Here is a 19,814-nt window from a genome sequence, read left to right as displayed (position 1 = left end):
AAAGTTAATGACAATATAACAAATGATAGGAGTTACTAGTATCATAAATTGTGCTCATGATTATGTCTTTAAAAAATACTGTCTTCAAGCTCTAAAATTTAGAATCTTCTAGTAATTAATAGAGTCTACACTTCATGCCCTTCATCAGACTATTAATAAAAATATTAAGACATCATTTCTTCATCAAGAAATATATCCATTATTCCTTCTCTTGCTTATAGTTCTTTAGACTTGGAAAAATATTAATTTCCTCATATATACATATCATTTCCTCCTCCAAGTGCACATAAGCCAAGGCGTCTGAATGAGTGTGGTTTGCTTGGCCCAGGTAAGCACCTGACAACCCCAAGGGCAAGGCAGGTAGAAAAATATCCTCTCTACTGGAAGGCTTCTTTTTGTTTACCAAGAAATTTGGGCTGAGACCCAAACCCAGCCAGCTGCAATACTACTTTAGTGCAAGTGCCTAAAAAATTTTAAATTTCTATCTGCAGCTGTCTGAATCTAAAAAGAAGCTCAGCATATTTTGTTGTGGTTTGGGCTACTTTTTCAAAATTATTAGCTTTTAACCTAAAGCCAAGACTTTGGTTAAAAGTTCTGCTGTAGTGCCATTATTGTACTTTTAATTCATGGGGATTTCTGATGGGAATGGAAGTCTGCTTTGAAATGGCCACCAAGACCGCTGACCTCAAAAAATATTCAAAGTTATTGACAGGAGGAAGGGAGGTCTGGCCTCCTCCTCAATCCCCCCAGAAAAGTCTATGGACCAGAGATAGACCCACAGCAGGTACTGCCATCCATACCTCTTCTTTGTACATGTTCCGCAGAGAGGGAACTGTCCCTACCATTTTCACTTTAAAATGCCCATCTCCCTTTTTCTGAGACCCCTGTGAGTACCAGCTGCCCACCCCCAGGCCAGGCTCTCCAAACTCGTTGGACACAGACCTTGGTCCTTCAAGGCTGAATCGGGAGGTCCTACCAGGGGTTAAAATGGGCTGTCTGGGCTTCCCTGGTGGCGCAGTGGTTGGGAATCCGCCTGCCGATGCAGGGGACACGGGTTCGTGCCCCGGTCCGGGAGGATCCCACATGCCGTGGAGCGGCTGGGCCCGTGAGCCATGGCCGCTGAGCCTGCGTGTCCGGAGCCTGTGCTCCGCAATGGGTGAGGCCACAACAGTGAGAGGCCAGCGTACCGCAAAAAAAAAAAAAAAAAAAAAAAAAGGCTGTCTGGCTTGGAGGTTGGCAGGATTCACCACATCTACACTACCCTAACCATGGATGCTTCTTAGAATTTCAACAGGGACTCTCAATCTGAGTTCATCATCCATTTATGAAAAGGGTGGGGAGAAATCTTGGAAGGCGGAATGGGAGTCTCATTACAAAAAAAAAGAAAACCAGGTTTATTTGAAGGAGCTTCTGATCACATTTCCTTCAAATCAGATAGTTTCTCCTTTGGGAAAGACGATGCACTGACATGAAATATTGGCTGTATCTCCTTAGCAAAATCGATTCCCAGGCTGTGAAATGCTAAGACATTAAAATCGAGGTATTGGCCAGGGGGAAAATGCTGACCAACAGCCAAGGAGCTCTTATGAAAGGTTTAGGGACCAACAGTGCGACCACTTATCCTTGGCGTCTTTTCCCTTTGGGGGTTGCAGCCGTGAGAGCAATGGCAAAATGTGAGGCTGCCCGGGAGACGGAAGGGCACTCCTGTAACAGCTGAAGCACTTGTGTCAGGGGCTTATCTCGGTCCCTCCATAAATGAAACAACAAACACTGAATGGTTTTAGAATAAAATTGGCCACCCCCGGCTGGTGGACCTAGAGACCCCCATCTCTCCTCTCCCTTGTAACATGAGGGACCAGGATATCATGGTCGAATACGTCTCTGCTCACAGATACCAGGATTGCACCCTGTTTACTCTGGCTTCTCTTTTTCTCAAAGAATACCATATAGGAAAGCTCTATAAGTGGAGATCAATTTCAAACAGGGTGCTCAAAAAATGACTGAACTGGGGGCTTCCCTGGTGGCGTAGTGGTTGAGAGTCCGCCTGCCGATGCAGGGGACACGGGTTCGTGCCCCGGTCCGGGAGGATCCCACATGCCGCGGAGCGGCTGGGCCCGTGAGCCATGGCCGCTGAGCCTGCGCGTCCGGAGCCTGTGCTCCGCGACGGGAGAGGCCACGGCAGTGAGAGGCCCGCGTACCGCAAAAAAAAAAAAAAAAAAAAAAGGCTGAACTGTTGTCACATGATGTATCGTATCAACGCCCTGGGGTCGAGATGTCTTCCACACCAGCCTCCACGGGCGCCGTCCTGGGACTCATCCGCTTCCGTCAGGGAGGCGCCGGCCCCCGGCCACACTCACCAGCTCTCCATCACTCGCACTCTCCCGAGCCTCCTGGACCACCACGCCTTTCCCACCTCCTAAACGCCCGCATCACCCCCAGAAACTATGCCTGAAGGATATCCTTGACTCCCAACCGTTCATTTCCAGACTTTCTTTCTTTAGCCCAAATGTTTTCCGAGTTAATGCCATCACGGAGGAAGCCGGGGCAGGGGTGAGAAGCAGTGCTGAGATGCAGGCCAAGCACCCAGGGGCGCGCGGACGCCGTCACTCACCCGTCCTGCCCTTCCGGTCCTCCTCCCTGCCCTCCGTGCGGGGGGGCACCAGCGGGCTGGACGGCGGGGGCTGGGCTGCAGGGGGAGCTGGTGCACGCCTCTTCTTCTTCTGTAAGTCCATCTGTGACCCCAGAGACACCTGTGAAGCGCAAGGGAGGACAAACAGTCAGCGTGAGGGTGTCTGTGCACGTGGGGGAGGTGGCCGGCGTGACGGGCACCCCGAGGAGGGCGGGCAGGTTGCCGGTCCCCTTTCTGGGGCTCCTGGGCAGGCGGTGCAGGCATATGGGTGTGAGGGCTTGCTGGTTGCCCGGGACTGGCCCTGAGGGGGTCCGGGGATGCTCAGAGATGCCCCGCAAGATGCCCCCAAGGTGGCAGGGGGCGGGGGCTCTGCCCTGTATTTCCTAGGGGCTCCAGGCAAATCAGAAGACTTGGAAATCTCTCCTCAGCGTAACTATGAGAAAGGGGATGCTGAGCTCTCACTTAAATGCGAAGAAGAACTATTCCTTCTGGAAGCTTCACCAAGGGCCCCGTGATGTGCCCCTGCAGAGGAAGGACAGAGGGCGCCTCTGGCCTTACCCTTGGCCTTTCTCTCGCCCTCCTGCCCCTGCAGCCAGGGTAGCAACTGTCCACAGGCCGACCGCCCCGCACCCAGAACCACAATGGATTTGCCAGCCCGTGGGACACGGGCATATGGGACACCACGCTCCCACCCAGCACGGAAACCCAGCTCCTCTGGGAGACTCAACAATGACAGATGCACAGCTTCTAAAGGCGACCTGTTAGGATCGAGCAGGTCTCATGGTTGAAGGGGAAATCCGTTTTGTCTGCAAGGCTGGATTCACTGATTCCAGGTCTCTGTTCCCGAAACAGCGCAAACTGTTCCTCTCCTCTGCACTACAGACCAAGCCCTCCTGCATCCACCCTCACTGATGAAACTGCATGTAAAGAGCACCTGCAGAGGATGTGCAAGGGACCACAAGATGCCTGTGCTTGGCTCCTGCCCTGGGGGGCTTACAGCAGCCTAGGACCTCCAAGTCCAAGGAGGCGCTGGTCCTTCAAGTACTCGTCCTGGGAGGGGTGCTGCCAACACCCCCTGCTGGGCCCCAAGTCCTGCTCTTGGAGCAGCTCCTTGGTTTATCAGCTCAGGTTCACAGTGGATGGACTGCGCGTCTCCTCCTCCCAAGGAGTGGAGCCTTATCTCCTGGGCCGGACCTGGTGCTGTGTGTGTGTGTGTGTGTGTGTGTGTGTGTGTGTGTAAAAGGTCTTTTACAGGCTACCCTGGTGGCGCAGTGGTTGAGAGTCCGCCTGCCGATGCAGGGGACGCGGGTTCGTGTCTCGGTCCAGGAAGATCCCACATGCCGCGGAGCGGCTGGGCCCGTGAGCCATGGCCGCTGAGCCTGCGTGTCCGGAGCCTGTGCTCCGCAACGGGAGAGGCCACAGCAGTGAGAGGCCCGCGCACCGCAAAAAAAAAAAAAAAGAAAAGAAAACCACACACAAAAATAGGTCTTTTACAACTTCATCAGTAATACATATCTATTGCAATTTTTTTTAAATTATAAAAGGAAGAAAAAAAAAATCCCTTAATTGACACTCGGTTAACTGCGAACAATCGGCGCACATTTTTCTGGTCTTTCTGTTTTCTTTTAAAAGTCATCCTTTTTCTATCATTCTCCCACAATACATTATAACCACCTCCTATACCTTTAACATTCCATGTTTTATGAAAAACATGGACATGAAAAGGCAAACAGTTCCACAAGGCTCCGAGTCAAACCCACAGCTCCTAGCCCACTCCAACAGCAGCCACTTCAAACTACTCTTCGTCTAGCATTTACTCCGTTTTTCTACATAAAGAGCTTACTCTGCTGTTTCTTGACTTTTCCCATGTTCGATTTTGGCTTCCCGCTCCAGAAGTTCTTTGAGACACAGGCAAACACACAGACCCACAACCCCACACATACTTTTCCTCCCCAGTCTTTGAAAAAAAGTTAGAGCACAATATTCAAGTTAACATTCACTATTTAGTTATCCATGTAGAGTTATAATAGATATTATAATTATGAAAACAGAAGTTTTCTTCAAGTGCAACTTTCTGCGGCCGTGACATATAATGTGTATGTTGACTACATTTTCTTTCTAGATGAACTTTCGTTTGCTCTGAACTTGATAACTGATTTGTTTTCTTACTTTTTCTTCTCACTGAGTTTCCTGGAAATTCCTTTACCCAGATTTTTTATCCTTTGCTTCCTGGATCCTATGCCTTTTTAAAAATTCACTTCTTGGGCCTCCCTGGTGGCGCAGTGGTTGAGAGTCCGCCTGCCGATGCAGGGGATACGGGTTCGTGCCCCGGTCTGGGAGGATCCCATATGCCGCGGAGCGGCTGGGCCCGTGAGCCATGGCTGCTGAGCCTGCGCATCCGGAGCCTGTGCTCCGCAACGGGAGAGGCCACAACAGTGAGAGGCCCGCATACCACAAAAAAAAAAAAAAAAAAAAAAAAAAAAAAAAAAAAAAAAAAAAAAAAAAAAAAAAAAATTCACTTCTTCATTTTAGGGGGGCACTTTCTTTTTTTTTTTTGTGCTGTACGCGGCCCTCTCACTGCTGTGGCCTCTCCCGTTGCGAAGCACAGGCTCCGGAGGCGCAGGCTCAGCGGCCATGGCTCACGGGCCCAGCCGCTCCGCGGCATGTGGGATCCTCCCAGACCGGGGCACGAACCCCTGTCCCCTGCATTGGCAGGCGGACTCTCAACCACTGCGCCACCAGGGAAGCCCGTAGGGGGGCACTTTCTATCAGCTTTCTGAGACAAGATGGGTACGGGGTAAAATTCTGAGATCTTGAAAACCTAAAAATGTTTGTGTTCTCTTACACTGAGCAGTCGGCATGGTACCTGTGAGGTCTACACCGGAAAGGTCTCTCAGGATGCTCAGCTCGCACTCCAGTGTCTTCCAGCCTGCAGCCCTGCAGTGGGGACACCCACCCCCATCCCAACCCCAGGCTGGCTGGCTGTCTTCCTTCCTTCCACAGGCTTGAGCATCTTCTCACTTCTTGAGCCCTGGACCATCCTGGCATGCCCTGGGTGAAGCTGCTTTCACCCTCTGCTGGGTCATCCACGGACCCCAGCCATCTGTACATCCTGCGATTCTGCAGAATGTTCTAGTGTTCTTCCTCAAAGATTTTTTCCTTCTTTCTCTTTTCTCCTTTCTTTCTGGATTCCAATGAGTTGAACGCTGCAAGTTCTAAATCAGTTTTCTAATTTTTCTTGAATATTCTTTGTTTTAATTGAAATACAGTTGATTTACAATGCTGTGTTAATTTCTGCTGGACAGCAAAGTGATTCCGTTATATATACATTCTTTTTTATGTTCTTTTTCCATTAGGGTTTATCAGAGGCTACTGAATATATTTCCCTGTGCTCTACAGTAGGACCTTGTTGTTTATCCATCCTATATATAATCGTTTGCATCTGCTCATCCCAAACTCCCAGGCCATCCCTCTCCCTGCCTATCCCCTTGGCAACCACAAGTCTGTTCTCTATGTCTTTGAATCTGTTTCTGTTTCATAGATGGGTTCATTTCTGTCATATTTGAATATTTTTGACTAATTAACATTTTTCCCCCCTCTCTTAGAAATGCCCTTTATTTCATTATCCAACCCTTCTGGCTTTTAAATTTTCGGTTACTATATTTTTAATTTCCAAGTGCTCTTTCTTGTTATATCTTTTTGAAATAGATTCATGTATGTTTCCTGGATACATTCTCTTCTCTTTTCTCTCTGAGGCTGTTAATTTGTATCTTTTAAAATATGTCTTTCTACTCAGCCGTAAAAAAAATGAAATAATGCCATTTGCAGCAACATGGATGGACCTAGAGATTGTTATATTAAGTGAAGTAAGTTAGAGAAAGACAAATATCATATGATATTGCTTATACGTGGAATCTAAGAAAATGATACAAATGAACTTATTTACGAAACGGAAATAGACTCACAGACATAGAAAAGAAACTTACAGTTACCAAAGGGGAAAGGTGGTGGGGAGGGATAAATTAGGAATTTGGGAGTAACGTACACACACTACTATATATAAAATAGATAAACAACAAAGGGAACTATACTCCATATTTTGTAATAACTTATATGGGAAGAGAATCTGGAAATATATACATATAACTGAATCACTTTGCTGTACACCTGAAACTAACACAACATTGTAAATCAACTATAATTCAATAGAAAGTGTCTTTATTTTCATTTTCTTTTGTTATACACACTTTTTCTCCAAGTTCCTTTTTTCTCTCTTTGTCTTGGCCTCTTGTCTGTCACATCTTGACCTTGCCTCAATCTCTGGTGATGCTTGACCAACCGATCCTAATTCAGTGTGTTTCTGTGGACAGGGTCTGTGGACACTCATGGGATTCCGTGTGGGTACCTGGGAAGAAATCTGGTGAGCTCACTGGGGGATCCCCAAATATCCATGTTGGTAGGATCCTCTCTTCCAACCTCCTGCCTGCAGGTGGCAGCTGGCCTTGCAGAGTAGGGTCCAGTGGGAAGGCCTGGGCTCTCATGCAGCACTGGGCTTCACTGCTCCCTGACGTCCTAGGGTCAGTCTCTCTCTCCTTCCTTCTTGTCTGGAGTTCATGGGCAGACCTGCGGCTGCCCATGGCAGGGCGGGGCCTGGAGGCCTTGCTGCTTCACAGCCAGACAGCCCGTCCTTGGTCAGCAGCTGTCCTGCCCACTGCTGTGCAGAGGACTCGCACCCACTGTCCTGAGTCTCGTGGAGGCCGGGCCTCTTCCGATGGCCTCTCCGCCCGGCCTGCGCCTCTCAACTTCTTCTGCTTTGCCAGGAATTTAGCACCATCACCTCATTGTGGTTCCACGTGTCTCCTGACAACGGTCCTTGTTCCTTCTCCCCATCTCTTTGCCGTCGTGGACTTAATGCTTTTTATTCATTTTAATGGGGTTTTGAGAGGAGAGAGCTAGACGAGCTCATTCCATCAGCCACGTTTTCCCGTATCTTTTAAAGGCTGCCCAGTACTGCATGGATTCCTCCAGCCACAGTTCATTCAATTCACCCCCTCTTTCTCTGGTGGAATATTAAGACTGTGGTTTTGGCTACGACAGATTAAACTTTGTACACCTCCTTTATCTTTCCCATATGTCTTTTTCTTTCTCTTCTTTTCCTTTTCTGAGTTTCCAATACATTTCTTGACTGCAACCTCTGAGGTAAGGAACATGTAAGGCTGGAGGAAAATCAGAGTCAAAAACTGTTTCCCGATGGTAAGAATCCTTGTCACGTGGTTACCTCGCACTGAGCTCGGGATTAAAGTCACCAGGAGTTTTTGAAATAAATGGTTGTCAAAGCTTTCCACTTTTCTGTTAGTATCTGCGCACTACTCTGGTCCTTGGTTCTCACTGGGGCCTGGGTGCCCAGGGTGTGTGTGGCTGGGCTCTTGGGATACCCTGCTCGGCGGGGGGGGGTACTCTGGTCAGTGGTGGGCCGCCTGCTCTTATCTCCACCTGTCATAATCCCGTCTCCCCCTTTTGTCCAGCTGCGGATGACGATGTTGAAAGGCAGAGAGCCTTGGCTCTGGTACCTGGGTTTCTTCATTCAGGGGTGACATCCATCCATTCATTCATCATGACGCTCAAATGCTACGGATCTGCCTGCCTGTATTATTTTCTTGTACACGTTTCTCAATCTCGTCTTAAAAGATGGTGAGAGACTTCATCATCTGTTCACTGGCTCTTTCCATTAACCAAAAAGCCACTGTTGATTCCTTATGCTGTGACAGGAATGACAGTGGATCCAAAGACAGATAAAGTTCCTGACCTCACACTGATGTCCACCATCGAATGAAGGAGAGAGAATTCTATAACATCACATGATCTTCTTTTGGCTGGAAACACTGCCAAGAGCTGTAATTTGGGGCTGACCTGGGGACACGGTTTCCTCTGTGAGTTCATGCTGGTCGATCAGCGCCCACTAAGCTCCCACTGACGTCTGTACAATGATGACGTGCTCCGGATCCAGCCGAGTGCCAACGTCAAGTGGGAGAGAATTGAAAAAACAAATGGATCAGGGAAGCAATTCTGGCTCACCAGCTTGGAAAAGCAATTTTACCCGTTGAAAGAAAGTTCTGGCTCACTCCTTGTTATAAGATTTGGAGAAACATCAAGACCCTCGAGCCTTTGCCAAGACGGCCCAGCTTTGCCCCTGGCTGTCCCTTTCCCAGAGATAATCACAGCCACTCGACAAACAATGGCTGGAGACGATGTGTTTTCCCGGCACACGGCTATTCCTGATCCATTAAGGTAATGTCTTTGCAAAGTGTTTTGGCAAAGTCTGAGACTCCAATCAAGACAAGATCTAATGCGCAAAAGTTTTTTCTGCAGCTTTTGTTAGTTTAAGGTGTTAACAAAACTAAAGTGTTCTGGTAGATGTATTTACAGACTTCTAGAAAATATTGTTAACATGGGCAGCAATGGAGATTTATTAAACATTTACTAAGGGTGCCAACAGTATCTCATACGACTACCTCAAGAGAGGTAATTTCACTACCTCTGTTTTACAAAGGAAGAAATTAGAGCTTGTAGAAGATTACTTGCCCAAGGTCAGACAGCTGACAAGTGGGCAGAGTGGAGATTTGACATTGGTTTAAACCATTCTCCTCAGGTGTGGAAGAAATAACTCCTTCAGTTTTGAGTAGAAATGTCCATTCCTAGGATTCCATAAGCAATTAAGCCCAAGGAATCCTCATCATTCCACGTGGTACAGTATCCACCTGCTGGATACATCAGAAACCAACCTGTGCTTTACTCTAGAAAACAGTTTTAAGGTCCAATGCCTATCTTTAGCACATCCTTTGAGCAGCACTTGAAATCTAGTCCTGCTGAGTTTCTAGAACTTGTACCTACCACTGTTTTCCTTCTTAGAACCAGGACATGCTGTGGCCACTTTTAGTTAGGCAGGGCTCATTTTACCCTCCATCCCCTCTGGTGACCAGTAGCCAGGAAGCGTTCCCCAATGGCAGAATCAGAGCCCTGGATTTCTTGGTTTTTTTAGGAAGCATCCGTTCCACTGTGGCTGCTTTGGTCTCTGAATCTCATTGTGTCGGTCACGTGTAATGGGACTAGACTCAGAAAATTGTTTAAGAGGGAAGGGAAGTGCTGATGTAAAGAGATTGAGCAGGACCCTTACCATGAAACCCAGGGCCCCTGTCCCCACCTTGGCTTCTGCACCTTGCTCAGGGCAAAGCACTGGGTAGGAACATAATCAAAAGTGACTGAATGACGGTGTGTGTGTGTGTGTGTGTTTATTTTCCACACTCCTTTATAGTTCTCATCTACATGCATACACATTTTCACATTATTCTTGGAGGAAGTGGACATATTCCTCTAGGTTTCAAGTGTTCAGCTACAGGAGACACATCGCTAGATTTGAGGGTCTGTCTATGTTATGAAATAAAATTAGTATGGTTTTCAGCACTGTGCATCGACTTATGTGTTCATTTGTTCTTTAGTTCATTCTTTCTTCCATGCATTCCTCCATCCATCCGTCCATCCGTCCATCCATGCATCCATCCGTCCATCCGTCCATCCATCCGTCCATCCGTCCATCCGTCCATCCATCCGTCCATCCGTCCATCCATCCATCCATCCTTCCAAGCATATGGGTACTTGGTACCAAGCTCCATGCTAGGCACCAGGCACACAGAAGTGAAAGGAGGAAAACCAGGGGCCTTTCTTTCAGCCCCACTGAACGGACGGCTCCTGGGGGCTTGGCTGTGCTCTGCTGGGTCCCTGCTTCCTTGCCTTTTCTCAAGCTGTTCTTCCAGCCTGGAACGACCTTCCCTTCCCAACGCTTCTACCCATCTTCTGCCCCTGCTGGAATGTCCCTCACTCTTTAACGCTACCCCTCAGAGAAGACCCCAGAAGCCCCCTGGGTGGCAGTTAGTCAGCCCCTCTTCCTGCCCAGATGCAGGACGGGAGCATCACTCAGAGGACGATCCTCAGCTCCCCCCCCCTTGGTTCTAGCTCCCTGCTGCCACGCCCAGCTCCTCTGTTTGCCTCTGAGGTTTGCACGGTAAAGGGCATGACTTATTAGTCTCTGAATTTCCACAATTCCTAGCCTAGTGCTCTTGCGCTTTAGGAATCAAATGTTTGTTGAATACAAGAAAGAATGAAGCAGGCATTTTATATAAATGGAGCATGTTATGGAAGGAATTTACAAATACGAGAGCCTGTAAGCACAACACAGCCCTGGCCCTGTATTCTCATTTCCGTTTTGTGCAAAATGAAAATACTCTATTGTTTTTCCTCTGACAAATGAAAGTCACATTCAAATAAAAACAGTTCAAATAATAAAGGGGCATATAAAGTACTAAGTGAAACTCCTACCTCACATCTAGCCCCAAAAGATAACCTCTGTTCAGCTTAATGTGTGTCCCCTCAGTGTGTTTTCTGTGTATCTGTATATGTGAATATTTACAACAGGGAGGACATGCTCTCTTGATGACAACTGCTCTTTTGTCCTGTGATGCTGTCCACTGTTGGGTGCGGATCTCTCCAAAGTCCTGAGGATGGGAAGGCCCCCCCACCCTGCATGGACCACCCATATTTACCTGTCCTCAAGGTTTGGCATTTCTGTTATTTCCAATTCATTGCTCTTTCATATACATTTGCAAAGAGGATCCTTACATATTTATCTGTTTCCACTTTGTTCCCTTCTGATACGGCTCCATAAAATCACTGGCTCACAAGCAAAGCATTTAAAAAGAATTTTTTTGTGTGTGGTACGCGGGCCTCTCACTGTTGTGGCCTCTCCCGTTGCGGAGCACAGGCTCCGGACACACAGGCCCAGCAGCCATGGCCCACGGGCCCAGCCGCTCCGCGGCATGTGGGATCTTTCCGGACCGGGGCACGAACCCGTGTCCCCTGCATCGGCAGGCAGACTCTCAACCACTGCGCCACCAGGGAAGCCCAAGCAAAGCATTTTTATTTTTTTTTTATTTTTTTTTATTTTTTATTTTTTTGCGGTACACGGGCCTCTCACTGTTGTGGCCTCTCCCGTTGCGGAGCACAGGCTCCGGACGCGCAGGCCCAACGGCCATGGCCCACGGGCCCAGCCGCTCCGCGGCATGTGGGATCTTCCCGGACCGGGGCACGAACCCGTGTCCCCTGCATCGGCAGGCGGACTCTCAACCACTGCGCCACCAGGGAAGCCCAAGCAAAGCATTTTTAAACGAATTGAAATCAGGATCTCGAAGTGATATCCGTGCTCCCATGTTCACTGCAGCATTATTCACAATAGCCAGCATGTGGAAATAACCTAAATGTCCATCGACAGAAGAACAGGTAAAGAAAATGTGGTACATTCACACAACGGAAGACCATTCAGCCATGAAAAAAGAAGGAAATTCTTGAATATACCACAAGGCGGATGAAACTTGAAGACGTGGTGCTAAGTGAAATAAGTCAGACACAGAAAGACAAACACTGTATGATTCTATTTACATAGGGATCTAATAAAATAGGTGAATATATCGAAACAAAAATCTACAAACCTGTAGATTTTTTAATGATGCCCATTCTGGCTGGTGTGAGGTGATACCTCATTGTAGTTTTGATTTGCATTTATCAAAACAAAGAGTAGAATGGTGGTTGCCAGGGGCTGGGGGAGGAGGTTGGGGAGCCACTAACCAATAGGCGTTTCAGTCAAGCAAGGTGGGTGAGCTCCGGGGGTCTACTGTACAACCTTGCACCCAGGGTCAACAGCAATGTATCGTACACTTAAAGATTTAAGAGAGTGGGTCTCATGCTAAGTGTTCTTACGAAAATAAAATAAAATTTAAATAAAAAACATGAGACATGTTGCCCAACAGACCTTCAGAGAGGCTGTATTAGTTTAAAACCTCATCAACACCCTCCTCCCTGCATTCAACAACAGAGCAGAGACAACCTTTCCGGTTTTTTATCAGAGTCAATGAAAAGTGTCCTATTAACTTTTTATTATTTATTTATATTATTTTTTTCAACATCTTTATAGGAGTATAATTGCTTTACAATGGTGTGTTAGTTTCTGCTTTATAACAAAGTGCATCAGCTATACGTATACATATATCCCCATATCCCCTCACTCTTGCGTCTCCCTCCCACCCTCCCTATCCCACCCCTCTAGGTGGTCACAAAGCACCGAGCTGATCTCCATGCGCTATGCGGCTGCTTCCCACTAGCTATCTATTTTACACTTGGTAGTGTATATATGTCCACGCCACTCTCTCACATTGTCCCAGCTTACCCTTCCCCCTCCCCGTGTCCTCAAGTCCATTCTCTACATCTGCATTTTTATTCCTGTCCTGCCCCTAGGTTCTTCAGAACCATTTTTTTTTTTTAGATTCCATATATATATGTTAGCATATGGTATTTGTTTTTCTCTTTCTGACTTACTTCACTCTGTATGACAGACTCTAGGTCCATCCACCTCACTACAAATAACTCAATTTTGTTTCTTTTTATGGCTGAGTAATATTCCATTGTATATTTGTGCCACATCTTCTTTACCCATTCATATGTCAGTGGACACTTAGGTTGCTTCCATGTCCTGGCTATTGTAAATAGTGCTGCAATGAACATTGTGATACATGACTCTTTTTGAATTATGGTTTTCTCAGGGTATATGCCCAGTAATGGGATTGCTGGGTCATATGGTGGTTCTATTTTTAGTTTTTTAAGGAACATCCATACTGTTCTCCATAGTGGCTGTATCAATTTACATTCCCAGCAACAGTGCAAGAGGGTTCCCTTTTTTCCACACCCTCTCCAGCATTTATTGTTTGTAGATTTTTTGATGATGCCCATTCTGACTGGTGTGAGGTGATACCTCATTGTACTTTTGATTTGCATTTCTCTAATGCCTAATAACTTTTTAAATTGACATTCTTTAAATGCTAGGATTAGCATTTCTTAATGATTAAAATCATTTTTTAATGTTTACTTTTGTCTGTGTGAGAGGAAGTATTTGTAGTTCTATCCATTAAGCTTTTTCTGTCTACTGTGGTGTTAGCCTTTTCTTAATAATATCAATATGTACGTGAATTACAAATATGTTGTGAATATTTTCCCTAGTTTCTTATGGCCCTTTTATGTTCTGCTGTTTTTACTTTTGTTTGGAACGTGGAAGTTTATCTAATCCAATCTGTCAGGTGCCCCCTCCTTCTTCGTTTTGTTTCTAACCCTGTGCCACACTAAGAAAGGGCTTCTTGATTTCACAGTCTAAAAGTCCATATTATTTTAAGGTAGTTTCCTGGCTTACTTTTTCACACTTTTATTTTAAATCAACCTGGGCTTAATTTTTTACATGCTCTTCATTTCCCCCAAAGTGATTAAATGAGCTTACAGCACAAATGCCAACTAGTTTATAAATCTGCAGCCACCTACATTGTCATAAAACAAAATTCAATAATATCACACACAGAATGGGGTGTGAAAAACTGGTGTTGTGACTGATGTTTCCTTTCGTCCCCGAAGCATCTCATGCAGCACGAATCTGGCCTGCTGGAACCTCACCTCTTCAGAACCCAGACCAGAACCATGCAGAACTGGGCTGCCAGCTCACGTCCGTGCTTAGCTGCAGGAGGCTCCTGCCCTGCCGCCCCTGCCAGGCTCCTGCCTAAGCTGTGTCCCTCAAGTCATCTGATTTTACCTCCACAAAACAATAAACCCAGAGCTTCCTGGGAAGAGTCAGTGTCAGATCTGAGAATTCAGAAAAATGGGTGATGCAGTCTAGAAAGATTTCCCTCTGTACTGCTTAAATAACTTCTACAGAAAAGAGACTTATACTTTAAGGGATAAATCCTTAGTCATCTAAGTCAGTTATTTCTTTATCATGTTCTCATTCTCCAGGGACACCAGGTTGCCAACTTTATAGTATAATGAGGTTGCTCTGGATTAAAATTTAAACCTACATTTTCAACTATTCCTTTTACATGGTGATTATTCCATATAATTTTCCTTTAAATACACTTGTACTTTTAAGAGGATGAGCGCAAGGCTTATGAACAAGAACAGCCTAGAAAAATATATCAGCAAGATGAGAGCGCAGCATGGTGGTCGTGCTTGGACCCTGGAGGCAGAAAGCCAGGTTAGAGTTTTACTTCCACCGTGAGCTGTGTGATATTGGATAAGTTGCTTAACCTCTCTGTGCCTCAATTTCTCCACTGGTAAAACAGGGATGAAAATAGTTACTGTCTCTTTCGGTGACTGGGAAGATTAAGTGAGTCATATCACGAAAAGTACAGAGGATGCTGTCCTCACTGGTAGGCAGCTTCTACTAAGATCTTTCACCTTCTTATCCTCCTCATCAGCCTCCGAGTCAGTGGCAGACAATGCAGTGGGTCCCTGGACAGCTGGAGGTCACCCCCAGCAGCAGACCTGGCTGGACCCAAGTCTTGGTGTCAGCTCTTACAGGGAATGGCAGGGTCCTCGGAGAACGTGGTCGAGCTCTGCCTTCCTAGTTAGGTTTCCGGAGGTTACATGCGCTGACAATACCACCGTGCAGAACAGTGTGGCCGCCCTGGGAGCTGCGAGTAGCACAAAATCTAAGCCAGCTGCACACGCTTGCTCAGATACCAATGTCTCTGTGCCTCACTTTCCGCTTTTAAATGGAACAATAGTAGCGCCCACCCCACAGGGGTGGCATCACGTAAGCATTAAATGTGTGCTCAGAAATATCCCCAGCTGCTAGAAATGCTGCTAGAAAGTGATATACATCTGTTTGCTAAAGAAACAGGAATCAAGTTGAATAGCATCAAAGAATACAAAATCTTCGAGCTGGAATTCCAACTCTTTTCTTTTACACGTGAGAAAGCAGGGGACCAGAAGTTGGATGATGTTTTCAAGACCAACTCCACCTGACTCACCCTGATTAGCGAAAGAGAGAACGATGATGATTCCCAGCTTATGTGCTGAGAGGAAGAGGCCGTGCCGAGGCTTTCCTAGGCAACCCCATTATCTTGTTTAATTATCAAAACCACCTCTCATTGTCCAGAAAAGGGAAGTGAGCTTGGAGGGGCTGAATCACCTGCCGAAGGCCGCAGAGCTGACTGCTGTCTGACACTTCTCTGTGCCACCTGCTTACAAAAGGTGAGAGTGGGGGACACATATTGGGCTGGCCCATGGGCTCCCGCATAACACTCTGCCTTGAAGGTGGACTGTTTGCTTGATTTGCTGCTGTCTCATTAGCACTGGGAAATGTCCTTGGCATATTTTGGGTGCTCACTAAATAAATATCCATTAACTGAGCCAATGCTGTTACCAAAAGCATCCATATGATAAAACCAGTGTCTGTTTTTCCCTTAGGACAGGTACACTCATTGGGTGACTTTCTAAGTGCCTATTATGTGTCAGATACTGACTTGGCACTGAGAATAAGAGGTGAGCAAGACAGACAGGACCTTGGGGCTGGTTTTATTGGAAGGGATGTGGGTGATGATCAGACGTCTCGTGGACAGTGGTGCTGCTCCTTGCCACACGGGACACCCCTGGAGAACCGGTTTAGGGGGAAGACAAGGCTTTTGGTTTTGGCCATGCCTGTGGAGCTTTCTGGTGGGCAGGCTGGAGGTATCCCACCGAGACACTCGCATGGCAGTGGCACCGAAGCGAAGCACGAGTGGGACTGCCCAAGAAGAACGTCGGGGAAGAAGGGAAAATACAACCCTAAGACGGCCTAACTTTCAAGGGGCTGCTTTGGAATGGAAGCTTCTGGAAGGCCGCTGGAGAGTCGGAAGCAAGCCGAGGGGCGCAGCAACGTGGCGCAGGAAGTGACCGGGAGGGTCAGAGGCCGCCGATCTCGGGCAGGGTACGGGTGTAGAACGCCATCGTGCAGGGGAAGCCGGCCCTGGGGAGAACGGGGCACCCAGAGCGGAGCAGCATGGAAGAGCCAGATGGGCGGGGCGGGCAGCCCGGGGTGGTGGGCAGCGGCAGGGGGTGGGACAAGGATGCGGTGGGGCAGCAGGGGGCCGGGCGAAGGGCTGGGGGCTCACTTCCGGGGGCCTTTTGCCTGCACATTCCTCCTCGGGCTCCTGGGACCTGAGCCAGCCCCAGGGCAGTCCTTGGGCCACTTCCTTTTTTTTTTTTTTTTTTTTTTTTTTTGCAGTACGCGGGCTTCTCACTGTTGTGGCCTCTCCCGTCAGCGGCCATGGCTCACAGGCCCAGCCGCTCCGCGGGATGTGGGATCTTCCCGGACCGGGGCACGAACCCGCGTCTCCTGCATCGGCAGGCGGAATCTCAACCACTGCGCCACCAGGGAAGCCCAGGGCCGCTTCCTTTTATCCCAGAGAATTTTCAAGGTGATTCCTTCCAGATTCAATGCCTTTAATGCCACCTTTGTGCAGAGACTCCCAGATTCACAGCTCGGCCTGAATTCCTCCCCTGAGCTCCAGGGCCACACACCTGAATGCTTGCTGACAACAGCACCTGGACACGGGCATCTCCGCAGGTCCCAAACCAACCCCTTGCTTCTCTCTCCAGACCCGCTCCTTCCCCAGGGTAATGGTCACTCCCTGTTTCTAGCGGTTCAGGGCCGGATGCCCCAGGCGTCCTTGGAGGAGCCCACACCCCTTCAACAGGCGGGTCTTTCTGCGTGTCCCTGTCACCACTCGCTTGAAGTCACGCTCATCTCTCACCTGAACAAGTGTGGCAGCCCCTCCCTGGCCTCCCTGTGCCCACCCCAGACCCTTCCACACGGAAAGCTGGCCACGCTCTGCTCAAAAGTCTGCAAATGCCTCCAGTCCCATGTCCTGCCTGCAATTCACATGCGAGGGCAAATACCTCCTCAAGATACTGATGTCATTTCCTTTGGGAACATACCCAGAAGTGGAATTGCTGGGTCATATGGTAGCTCTATTTTTAATATTTTGAGTAATCTCCATACTGTTCTCCATGGTGGCTGTATCAATTTACATTCGCACCAACAGTGCAGGAGGGTTCCCTTTTCTCCACATCCTGGCCAACATTTGTTATTTCCTGTCTTTTTGATAAAAGCCATTCTGACAGGGGTGAGGTGATACTCATTGTGGTTTTGATTTGCACTTCCCTGACGATGACTGATGTGGAGCATCTTTTTGTGTGTCTGTTGGCTGTTTGGACGCCACTTGTGACAACACGGATGGCCCTTGAGGGCATTATGCTAGGTGAGATAAATCAGACAGAGAATATAAGGAATCTAAAAAAGCCAAACTTGTGAAAACAGTAAAACGGTAGTTACCAGGGGCTGAGAGGTGAGGAGACTGAAAGAGGTAGTTTCAGGGAACAAACTTGCAGAGCGTAGATGAATAAGCCCTGGAGACCTAGTACCCAGTGCAGCGATCACAGACAACAATACTGTACGATAATCATCAAACTTGCTAAGACACTAGATCTTGATTATTCCCACAAGAAAAAGAGAAATGATCACTATGTCATGGGACAGAAGTGCTGACCGCTGCTACAATCAGATCACGGTATATAAATGTATCACATCTGCACGTGGGGCCCCTTAAATGTGCACAGTGTTATATGTCAAATAGATTTCGATGAAAATGAAAGTACAATCCTCTGGCAGAAGCAGCCGAGGTAACCGGATGGGACTGGAGAGTGAGCTCTGGGGAGAGGGAACATCTGCTGTGAGACCTGCCATGGAGCAGACCTGCGGGTCGGTGTGGACCAGGCTGGCACCTGGAGGGGCTCCAACCTGCTGGCCAGGTGATGGAGCCGAACGCACCCACTGCTGCGCTGGCCCAGCTCTGTTCTGGGCACCTACAGAGACTGTGCAAGAACCCAGACAGATAGCAATGATGCTGGCCACGGCCAGTGCCTGTGAGGAGAGGAACGGGAGGCAGCATCCAAGGAGGAAGCAGAGTTCCAAGTCTGGGGCTTTAGGTCAAAGAGCGTCACTCAAGGAATGAGCGAGTCCCAGAGCTGGCCGTGGCTGGCCCCTGTCGCTGCCGTATCAGTGCACAAAGGGCGTTGCGGCCATCAAGCAGTCACGTTACAGCTGCCCTGAGGGGACTCAGGATGGAAGCAGGATGCCCTCAATCCAGCCGTCAGCCACTGCAGCCCAGCCCAGCCCACCAATGGTGCACCCTGAGGGGACTCAGGATGAGAAAGCACAGGACACTGGCCCCAGGTAGCTGAGGTGCCCATCAAAGGGACGATTTCAGGGAGCCCAGACTCGTGCACCTTCCCATAGATGCATAGAAAAGCGCTAAATTCCTTAACTTGAGATGCCTGGCTTTCTTTAATTAACAGTAATCTTTTGATGTTCCCACTACCTGGTCTTTGTTTGTTTGTTTGTTTGTTTGTTTGTTTGTTTTTAACATCTTTATTAGAGTATAATTGCTTTACAATGGTGTGTTAGTTTCTGCTTTATAACAAAGTGAATCAGTTATTACCTGGTCTTTGTTGCAAAAACCCCTCTATACCCTGGCTCCCCCCTTATCTCTTTGGAGCAGTCCGTCAGAGCAACCCGAGAGGCTGCGCCCTGGGTTTAAGTCCTTAGCTTTGTCTGCCAAATCTAACATAATTCTCAAAGTTTAGGTTGTGCGCTATTTTTCAGTCGACACCCCAAGGGCGCGTTTCCTTTGGGATTTGCCTGTTTCTTCTTGTTTCCTCATTTGTTTAGCCGTGCTTTTCTCAAGGATGCCTCCCTTCCAATGCACCCGGAGACACAGCCCTCAGCTCCGGTCTGCTGAGCCGATCTGTCCTCCAGCGGTGTCTAAACACCTGCCCTCTAGACCCCTCCCCAGGTGAGAGAGCCCTTGGGGAACCAGGGCTCAGGTAGTAGTACTAACGTGTGACTTTCCTTCTGGGAATTTGGGGAGGGGGTTCAAGGAGATGGTGACATCATATCCTGATTTTACAGGGGTCCCTAAATCCCACCGTAAGTACATCCACCCCGTCATCAATGACATAAAATGTGGGGCCTCTGAATCTTAGATTTCCCTGTACAGTCTTAACTTCAAAAGTTTATCTTGCTGTCAGAGGATGTCTCACCATTTAATTTTGGTCACTCTAAACAAAGTAGCATTGATTCTGTGTGAGCGAACATCATACTTGATGAAAGCAGTATCCTGGCTGGGTGTTATCTGGGCAGATGGTTGGCACAAGTTCTAATTGAACTGATATGCAACCATTTCACCCCTAAAATGAGTCCTTCTAGGAACTCTACAAGCCA

The 19,814-nt window shown here is 47.9% G+C and overlaps 1 protein-coding gene across 2 annotated transcripts in view; it reads right to left on the bottom strand.

The window, feature by feature from the left end:
• COBL (cordon-bleu WH2 repeat protein) overlaps positions 1-19,814 on the bottom strand; it is a gene marked incomplete at both ends in the record, with an annotated part of 262,009 nt that overhangs the window by 63,453 nt on the left and 178,742 nt on the right. For both annotated transcript variants that reach the window (XM_079710932.1, XM_079710933.1), the window contains one exon: positions 2,612-2,750. In XM_079710932.1, coding sequence (XP_079567058.1) covers positions 2,612-2,750 — 139 coding nt within the window. The remainder of the gene's footprint in view (positions 1-2,611; positions 2,751-19,814) is intronic.

The sequence above is a fragment of the Hyperoodon ampullatus genome (assembly GCF_949752795.1).
Source record: "Hyperoodon ampullatus genome assembly, chromosome: 9".
NCBI lineage: Eukaryota > Metazoa > Chordata > Mammalia > Artiodactyla > Ziphiidae > Hyperoodon > Hyperoodon ampullatus.
This window is presented reverse-complemented; position numbering and strand designations above follow the sequence as displayed.